The sequence below is a fragment of the Brugia malayi genome, assembly GCF_000002995.4.
Source record: "Brugia malayi strain FR3 genome assembly, contig: Bm_v4_Chr3_scaffold_001, whole genome shotgun sequence".
Taxonomy (NCBI): domain Eukaryota; kingdom Metazoa; phylum Nematoda; class Chromadorea; order Rhabditida; family Onchocercidae; genus Brugia; species Brugia malayi.
Genome location: NW_025062477.1, coordinates 9,956,478 through 9,966,794, shown reverse-complemented (window position 1 = coordinate 9,966,794; position 10,317 = coordinate 9,956,478). Strand labels below are relative to the sequence as shown.

Genomic DNA, 10,317 nt, shown 5'->3' with positions numbered 1-10,317 from the left:
AAACCATTTTCCAACCAATTACGGACCGTTTGCAAAAGTCCTTCATTTCATGTATTAAAAAAAAAGCAAATTTTCTGTGCTAATAATGTTTCAGGTTGTTAGTAAATAGTGTTAGTAAATTTATCTATGTTAGTTCTTCTCTCTCGTTTAATTCGATTCATTTAAATCCTTAAGTTTCCTATCAACTGATAAGAATGGCTATTAGAATAGGAGACTATTAGAATTTAAAATGTTTGCAAGTAGATTTATGTAGAACAAGAAGTAATTTTCAATGTATTAAGCAATGCATATACTCCTTTAACAATTGAAAATTTCTAGACAAATTGGAGGATGAATGTTGGTTTTGGTTCTGGCCTCTGTGACTGCGTTAACGTAGGGAAATAGCCATTGTCCTTTCTTAATATTTTTTTGTTCCTGACGGCTCAGATAGTAAATTTCTTGCTAATTATTTGAATTCAATAATTTGACTGCAGTAAAATCCTTATCTTCACTTAGCAAATTATGCAACCTTAGATTTCAGCGTAAGAAGTTTTTTTCTTTGTTATTACTTTAATGAAATTTCTCGTTCCAGTTTTAGATTTCTTGTTGACCGCAAAAGTCGAATATTTTAGTTTTGATTCGAGTGAAACATTAATTTAGAACCTATCGATTTTATTGTATTTATTATACGTGATGTTAATTAGTTATTGCGACACAAGTGAATTTGACAATGTAAAATTGGGTGAGATTCTAAATTAACATTGTCTCACTTAAAATTAACATACCAGATATAACAACTCATTTTTTGTTGTGAATGATAGTGATAAAATTTACTATATCTGCAAATTAATTTAGCAATATCAATTGAAAATGACTGAAATTTTACAGGTAACATCCTTTTAGTTATTACAACAATAGAGCTTAAAAAAGGTTATCATTAAAATGTTGACCAGTGATAACTGACAGTTCTTAATAATTTTCAGTTCAGTTTTCTGCCGACAAATAATTAAAAATACTTTAATTTTGTAATTAACATCACTTTTGTAATTTAAGCAGTAAGTCTTACAAAGATTTTGACGTCGAAATGACAAGGTTTTAAAGTTAAAGATCACTTACTGGTTCATTTTAATTACATTTTTCAGGAAGTAAACGTCATTTGATAATATCAATTGAAAATGACTTAAACCTTACAAGTAGCCTGTTTTTAGAATCACAACAGTGGATTTTAGAAAAAAAACCTAACATGTTAACTTCAAAAAAGTTTATATCGAAATATTAATCAGCTTTCAAAAAAAAAAAAAAATCAAAACCCACTAAAACTATTTTATCAGTTTGATTTCAAAGTTCGCTGACAGAAAATTTGTTGGCAGTATCTAATTTTTCTGTAAATTCTCAACAAAATATGGGATTTGAAAACGTAACAAAGTTCAGAATATGGAACATAATCGAAAGAAACTCTAGAAATTATCTTCTATGTTTTAATTGGGAACCGGATTCATTTTTCTGCAAACTGACATGGCGAATACGATAATTCAGGACAATTTATTTATGAAATATTATTATAAACAATCTACTTTAAACGATATTGCTCCAAATAAACAATTATATAAACTACATAATAACAAGCACCGTAAAAGCGACTCAATCAAAACATAAAGAAATAGTGTCGACATTTATATTATTCTCAGTTTGGCTCAACTGATTTAAAAAATGAAAAGTAAAAAAAAAAAAAAATCGTAAGCAGGGGAATGCGGTTGTTTGCTTTAGGAATATTCATACATCAATAGCCATATTATATGTAGAAGTAGCGTTATTGCTACGTATTACAAATGACAGATTATATAAACCCCAGTACAAGATTTCATTTCATAAACCAATTAAATGAAAAATAATACGTAAGTGGTGATAAGCATCCGAAAATGTCATCATTTTATCAGTTCATAGAAGTTTAGATTTAAAGGGATATTAAGAAATCAAAGAAAAAAAAATTGAAGCAGAATCAAAATCATCCCCTAATCAGTTTGCTACAACCATTTTATTTGACAAGAAAAGTGTCATTTATTACTTCAAGTGAAAAGCCTAAATAAAATGAAATGAATTAACAGAACAGATTAACCACCCGCTACAGTATCGTAGTTTGCGCGAAATAATCGCTTGTGTAATTGAAGCTTCCATACCGCACCAGACATTACTATCAGTACCATAAGTAAAATGAATACTGTTATCAGCGTTATATTGGAATCATCCGGAATCGGTGGTTCTGTTGGCTTCTCGAATATGAAAATTGTTGTTGTTGTTGTCTAAAAATGTATGAATTATTAAAAGAATGTAATGGTATTTAATCAAGGAAATAACCGGCCAGAATATGAGGTATTTTCTTTTCTTGAGCTTATTTTAGACGGTCTTATTTTATGGGGATTAGAAATAGAATAATAAAAATAAAATGCTGATCGATCAGTAAATCAGGTCAAATTAGATCACTTCTCTTTCAGCCTAAACTAACATCATGAAAATGAAATTAACGTCAACATTAACCATCAGATTGATGAAAAATGAAAAAAAAGAAATGTATCTAACAACACTTCTACCTCCTCCTTGTTATTTTTAATCTTTCTTTCATTTTGTTTATCACTTTCTTCTTCCTCCTCCTTTCCTTCCTCCTCATCCTCCACTTCTTCGTCGCCGTTCTCCTCCTCCTCATCTTCATTCCGTGCGTTTCCTTTGTTTTTTCCTTTCTCATATTTTCCACTTTCAATTCCTTCTTCTTCTTCTTCTTCCTTCTTGTCTTCGTTCTCTCTTCCTTTATTCCGATCTTGACCTGAATAATTATATCGAATATTTACAATGAATATTGTAAATAGAACACAACAGAGTCAATTGATTTATAGGGAACTATTCAGCTCCGCCCTTGAAAATTTTTACATAATTTTCCAGAAATTACCCTTTGTTTTGCTCTAGTCAGAGCATAAGTGCAGTTATTTTTTTACTTTTACTTCTACAGCCCGGGTCATCAAATCTTTTAAAAGTTATTCTTTTACAATCCGAATCACCAAGTCCTTTGGTAGCTGGGAATTCTTATGCAAATATAAGTCGAAAACCGTAAAACTTTGTGCTAAATAGTTCAAGCATTTACCTGTACTATTTGCTAGAACTTTTTGTTTCTCTAGATATTAGCCGATTTTTGAAAAAGCCAGGTGCATTTATCCCGCTTCCTTAGATTCTATCAAAATAAGATCGACTAACAGTTTTCTAAGAAAACCGTTCTGCATTTTTGGATTTGGATACCCTAAAGCTTCAAATATGTAAAAATTCCAGATATTGCTGTACTTCGAAATAGACACTTCGAATTTTACACTGGAAACTGTATCATCGTTTAATAAAGCTAAAAATCCATCAAAATTTGTCATGCCTGTCCGATCCCTTTCCTTTCTTATTGTTAATAACGTTTCCTTGAAACCATACAGCTGGGAATTGATATTAGGAAGTAAAGTCAGAAAATTGTTATATTATTAAAAGCTAAAACTTAGATTAGGCAGAATATTAGAAGGAAGGAAAGAACCGCATATTCTGTAGCTAAAACAATTTTAGCAGTTTTTGAAATTGATACAAAAAGATTTTGGCTGTTTCATCAACTTCTTCGTAAGTGAACTTTCTATGCTGGATCCGTTAAATAGATTCTAATTATCTTAGAAAAGACTTGAAAAACATTTTTACTTGCAGCTTTTTGTTTTTTCCTCGATTCTTTCTCCTCTTCTTCCTTGTCCTCTTCTTTTTCTTCCCCTTCTTTATCGTCATCTTCATAATCTACCTCCATTCTAGGCGGTTTCCTAAAATATTAAATTAATGTCATTTGTTCATACAATAACAATTTATATTTTGGAAAAAGAAAATTTTGATGTAAATTTACTTCATTATTTTCCTGTATTTTGGTTCTTTACTTTTCCCTCTGGATAAAACGATTTCCTGATTTGCTCGAGATCTTCCTATTGCTCTCCTGTCGTTAGTCTAAATTGCACTTGTTGACAAGGAATATTATGAAGTAATGGCACTGAAAGCTGATAAGACGCAAAAGCTTTAAGTATGAGTAAGTTACCAAAACTACTCATCCTGTGTGTTATGTTGATTGACAGTAACTATATATAAAACAGGTAAATTACCTGGAAACAAGACTCAACTTCCACTTTTTCAGATTGGAATCGTGCACAACCTGTCGGTTGCATTTCTTCAGCAAGTTCGGCTCCGTCGAGAAATGAGGCACAACCCATCGTTCTATATTCCGTCATATGGCCAAGTTTACTTTTGATAGAAGCTTTGAAACAAAATTCACCGATACACGTTGTATTTCGTGATGACACCTACGAAACTATGTTAATTAATGGAGTGATACCTCTTATATGGAGGCGTTTCAACGATAATTTATTGCCTGAAAATGTTTTATTTCCAATGCAGTGAATTCAGAAATTTAACTCGTTCGGACCAATGATTTCACCGTTTTGTTTTCATGGGTTGAACACATTAAAGTTAGAGATATGCTGAATATCAGACTAGAAGTTAGCAAGAACAATAGTAAGGTAGTATGTTCAAGCATAATATGGCCATGTCTCTTAGAAGCCTCGAAGAAACTAAAGAGATCCGAACTCTTGAACTTGTTGGATGGAAAAAACACAACTGCTGCCCAATGGAAAACTATTCCGATTATCACTTTTTTAAACTGTTAAATAAGAAAGTAAGTTCTTATAAATAAAGTAATTCTGAGTATTTACAAAACTATTACCTTCGTTCCCATTGCTTCCAGTGTAACGAACGTCTGGCACTTCATTTTTTCTGGTTGTGTAATTTCCGGTTTTTCACTATTACAATAATCAGTCATGCATACACATGATTCCGTTGCTAGTAGTTCATGTGGATCCTTGGAAACCGTGTGATGCATAGCACCAGTAATAGGTGGAATCATGCAGGAACCTGCTGATCTCCTCTCGATTAACGGCACTGAGCTATTCACACACCCCTAAATAACCTTTTACATTTCTGTGAATTTCACTTTTCAAAGACAGTAAGAATGTTTCCGCGGCTATATTCTTCGAAGTTTGGTTCAAATGCTGGAATTTTTACGCGACACTGTCTACAACTTGAGCATTCCGATATAATACCCACTTTCGAGAACTTATATCTTTTCTGTGGAATGAACATAAAAATTTTTAAAAATTGCTTAGTTTCCTTAAAAACCAATAATTCGAAGTTTCTCCCCAAACAAACTGTTATATTATTTTAATTAAATTTTTCATTTTTCCGGATAAAATATGAAAGGCAAGTTAAATTAATTTTCAGTCTAAATTTTAAGATACATAAATTAACTCGTCTCTTATATTTGTTTTCAGTTTTAAACTTTGTCATTATCGAGATTCTAAACTAGTAGAAGAAAGAGAATGACACCTGTTCAGACTTTTTAGTACGATGGTTGATGACGTAAGAGCACATCTCACCGGTGCAGGTTTTACTCTGACAATGAGCTCCCTTGCAGACACATGTGATGAGTGCTACCGGTGAGATCTCCAGTCGTCTGATCGCCTTGTCGTTGTTGCAATAGTCTCTGTCACAGAAGCAAGTAAATGGTTCCTGTAAATTACCTGATAATACTTCATCTTCTTTAGATACTTTAAAAGCTTTGAATATTTCACAGTCAAAAACTTCTGCTTTATTTTATTTTTGTTCTATGTGGTTCGCAACATCTATTTTTTACAAATTGGAAAAATTTTTTCTAAATCTAAACATTCTAAACACTGCTAACGGCTGATTGCAAGTTTTCAAAAATGGACTAGCCTATAAAAATAAGTCCCAGTGTTTTTATCAACAATTTACTATTGGGCTTTACAATATTATCTTAATCTCATTTTATATATCAGTACCACTCCTTTTGATGATATTAAAATGTAAAATACAAACTAATTATTCATTATCCAATGTCTGCAAAAATTGTTCGCATTTTTGTTTTATTGCAAGATTATTATTTAAAAAAGAAAAAGTGACCAAATTATTTTAATGAAATTGTGAAAGGAGATTTCTTCAGATTTATAACAAATTTAAACAAGCGAAGAAAAAATGTTTCATCTTAATTTCTTAAAATCAGAAATTAAAATCACTTTCCATATCCCTGGCAGGATATGAATAATTAAATAAAAATGAAAAGAAACCAAACCTGGCCATTTTCATCGGCAGTCTCGCAGTGACTTCTAATATTTTTCTCCAACATTCGTCCACTTACGCAACCTTTAACAGTACGTGGCTCTCCCCATTCCACAGTGCCCCATCGTGGGGCATATGTCCCAAGCATGCAATAGTCACCCTCGCAAAATGTCCCCATGCAGTCCTTACCCACACAATCCAAGCATTTTACCGCGTTACAAAGCGGTAGGAAGCATACAGTGAGTAATACTTTTATCCATAATTGTAACTCTTGCTGACAATTAGTTACTCCTCTTGCTGTTGATGTAAGTGAAACAAATAAGCGTTGAGTCATTCCGAATTGCCTGATGAAATATGCAAAACAGGTGGGTCATTAAGAAATTTTATATGCTAGTAAATTGTTTACTCTTGCAAGATATGAAAATTGCACTGAGTACGTGACATATAAATTAATGATGATCTGTCCAAAAATTTTAACCATTCCACTATTACTTTTATTTTCTGCTCTTCGGACTTCAACTCGGCAAACTGCATGCAAGAAAGTCAGACTGGCTTATTAAATTCATTTAAGATTATTATTCAATGAAACAAAATTTGAAGTAAAATGAAGCCAAGAGAAGACAAGTGGAAACTTTGGCAGCTAATATGTTACAAGCCAGTTTTGTTATATCCTATCGTCCAGTCAGTTTAGCATTTGAATTTGAGAGAACGGTTCAAATATTCTCATTGGAGTTTATATAAGTAAATTCATCAAATTTTTTATATTTTTCGTAATGGAGAAGAGAAGAAAAGATGGAAGAGTGTATGATAGATAGGTGAAATTGAATGAGTAAGGAGGACTTCGGTATAAGTAATCTTAAAAGTGAGTTTTCTTTACAGGAAAGAGAGAGGAATGATTCATAATTCTTATTAGCTTATGCTGAGAGACAATCGCGAGCTTCTAAGTATGAATCAAAGTGGTAATCAAAGTTGTTCTCATATCATCATCTTATATAGAAAACTGATACTGTAGACTATGAAACAATACAGCACAACTGACAATTATATAATTAATTCTAGGAGAACAGCAATATCACACTGTCTCATATATTGGTCGTGATATCTACAGAGAGCCTTATGAGGTAGCGCCAGGGAGAAGAATAATCGACATACCTATTATAAAACGGTCATCGTGAAGGTACAAACATCACATCATATTCATATAGAAGTAAAAATAACATCTGTGGACACGTCTCGAATGCTTTTATAAGATCGATTCGTTCAGAGTTGAATACAGCTTTAGAAGAGCATGAAAAAGGGAAATGCTGAAAAGGAAATCCGATTTTTCTGACTCCTTTCCATCTCTGAATATTCTCCATTCTATGGCTAAGGAAGCCTGGAGTAAAACAAGCCTTAAGCAGACTGCATGTAGAGGCCTGGATAAAAAGGTCTGCACAATGACCTAAAGGCAGCAGTGGATGGATGCATGAAGGCATAGACACACAAGCGTTGCTTTCTCAGATAGCAAAATCAATCACACACCTAATTCACTGAGAGTACTATCTTAGAAATTGACAGAGTGATTAAATGCAACGTTTACAGATTTTTTCCCTTCTTTCATCTGCCATAGATGCCTATACATTCTTTAACAATGTAGCTGAAAGTTAAAATTTAAATGGCTCATCTCACTCGCTTAATTTCATTTGACATAGAAATTAAAGTCACTTTCCATATCCTTAGCAAGATTATCTTTTTAACTATCTTTGTATATTACAATGGACTGCAATTTATAGGAGAAAAGGAATCCTTTATCGATGTGTGAATGACAAGCCTTTTAATGAGAACTAGTAGTGCAAAATAATAGCTCAAATCTGACATTTTCTTAATGCTTTATTACTAATGACGTGAAAGAGAGAAATAGGGAAAGAAACAATGGAAATGAAGAAAACAAAAATTAGCTACCCAGTTAGTTCCTGCAAATTTAATAACTATAAGTAAATATCATTGAGCAATATGCATATCTTATTGCTATGATCATAATGAAGAAGTTTTCATATTCTCGATCCTTTTCTTCCACCGCCAACATATCAAATGAGCTGTACACAAAAAAGAAATATTGCTCGACAAGTTGAGCAGAGTTGCTTTGAACCGAAGCAATAAAAATATTTTAATTCGAGAGGACCCGTTACATACGTAACAATGTTGAGAAAGTACAGTCGACTTTCTAACTTTCGTATGTATATCTATGAAATTCAAAGACTGAAACATTATTGCAGTAATTTTCGTTCGATGAATAGCAATTGCAGAAGCCTATAGAAACTTTCAAAAAGTAGAACTACAACGCTATGCTTTTAATCGTTGAATGCTCAGTGTTTTTTGTCGATAATTGAAAATATTCGACAGTGTACTTAACTTCAACAGAAAAGAAAACTAATGGGAAGTTGAAGAAAAAAACCAATATAATAAGAATTAATATGATAGAAAGTTTGAGAAGTTAATATGCGTGAAACAGATGAAAATTTACCATTGCCTTTCTCGAAATGATTACATCTCCAAAATGGGATGGAGAAGTGACATCGATATTTAATCATGGATCATAATTGTCAACAAGCCGAACACAGGAAACGAGGGAGGTGATCTGAAGATCGAAACAAGGTTAAAATTTAAATATATTAGGATGTACAACCTAGAATGCTAGGAGAGCAGTAGTTCAGATGCCCTGAAGTCATCAGCAACACCATTGCTACACCACGACAGTACATCACAGTACATTGCTGGCAAGTCAGGTGGAAATGAAACGAAGAATTAGCAAAACTGTGACATAAGCGTCTTAGCTGCTGAAAGAAAACTAATTTTTCTTCACATTAATAAGCACTATTAATCCGACTTACGCAATTACAAAACGACGAAGAACGTTTGTTGAAATGGATCTCACCAATAAATTTGATACTATCATTCTAATACCTTATACTTTTTAATTTACAATTAATTTCGTCTTCATTTATTGCAAATTCATTATTTCCAAGGATTTGCCTATCTAATTTCCTCCATTGATTCAACACACTTCCAAATTATATCAATCATATCTTTTTCCTCAACAATCATTCCACTATTTTTTGCCTTTTATGAATACAATCAGAAAGTTCAGGAAGAAGAAACTACTTTCGAACACTGACTATTTATTCTTGCGGTAAAATCACAGAAATAATAATGAACTGAAAGAATGGAAAGCAAGGGAGGACATTAATAATTTTTATTGTTGATATTATTTTAATTTGATTTTATGTATATTTGTGTTTATATTATCTCACCGTATAAATTAAGAATACTAGTATTAAATTTCCCATATATATGGTAAATATATGGTTGCAAATTGGAATATGACAGATGTCACTAATGTTGTGGGTAATTCCTCTTCATCTCAATAACCTGAAGTGATTTAAGATGGCCGTCTCTAAATTCATTAAGGACACTATTCAGAGATGATTAGCAGATCACATAAATGTCTATTTCTTTCTGTCAACCTACAGCTCTTCATATTTCCGACGCGTTGAATCGTTGAATTTTCATAATGTTTACTGATAATTACGCCGCACGGTAGTTTAGGCTTAACTTTAGGATAGCTGACAGTTCGTGAAGTGTTTAGGTCTGTGGAAGGTCGGTCTGTGCTCACATCTCTGAGTGTTTACTAACTGAACAGCGGAGTAGTCATAGCATTACTAATCTTCATGAGAGTGTCCCTCTACGCCGAGTCGTTCAATGCTCAATCTTGTCAACGTATTAATTTTGTGTGATAGAAGGGTGTGCAGCATATTCATAGTATTTTCTTCTCTCTTTACTTATGTTAGTTAACTGTTGTCACAGTGGAAGTATATTAGTGAATTTTCGAACAAGTCATTATTACCATCAAAATTTCAGTCCTCTCTCAATATTTGCTAAAGATATCTTGCCTGGTGGTCCTAAATTATGATTAGGTACTAGTGATCGTTGGCGGCTCATACACATAGCTCATGAGTGTTGTTGCATTGATTCAGATCTAGGAAAGAACTGACGAGAAAAAAAAAAAACTGTTTGGTGATTTAGGAAAACTTAGAGTTGCAACATTTGGCAGCACAGTTATGTATATTATTTTTTAATTTTAAGTCATACTGAGTGACGAGGTCTGACAGGTTGTTC

At 32.6% G+C, this 10,317-nt stretch overlaps 1 protein-coding gene across 3 annotated transcripts; it reads right to left on the bottom strand.

Annotated features, from left to right (window-relative positions):
• Positions 1-2,090: 2,090 nt before the first annotated feature.
• On the bottom strand, positions 2,091-6,496 carry Bm6200 (uncharacterized protein; the record flags this gene model as incomplete). 3 transcript variants are annotated; one of them, XM_001891746.2, is made up of 8 exons in its annotated part: positions 2,091-2,279; positions 2,568-2,797; positions 3,694-3,806; positions 3,887-3,984; positions 4,137-4,334; positions 4,754-4,987; positions 5,413-5,595; positions 6,176-6,496. In XM_001891746.2, the coding sequence occupies 8 exons, from the start codon at positions 6,494-6,496 to the stop codon at positions 2,091-2,093; spliced, it is 1,566 nt and encodes a 521-aa protein (XP_001891781.2). The 3 variants fall into 3 exon arrangements, with proteins under 3 accessions (XP_001891781.2, XP_042936644.1, XP_042936645.1); XM_043080710.1 differs by lacking the exons at positions 5,413-5,595; positions 6,176-6,496 and having other exon boundaries at positions 4,754-4,933; XM_043080711.1 differs by lacking the exons at positions 4,754-4,987; positions 5,413-5,595; positions 6,176-6,496 and having other exon boundaries at positions 4,137-4,262.
• Between the last annotated feature and the right edge of the window lie 3,821 nt (positions 6,497-10,317).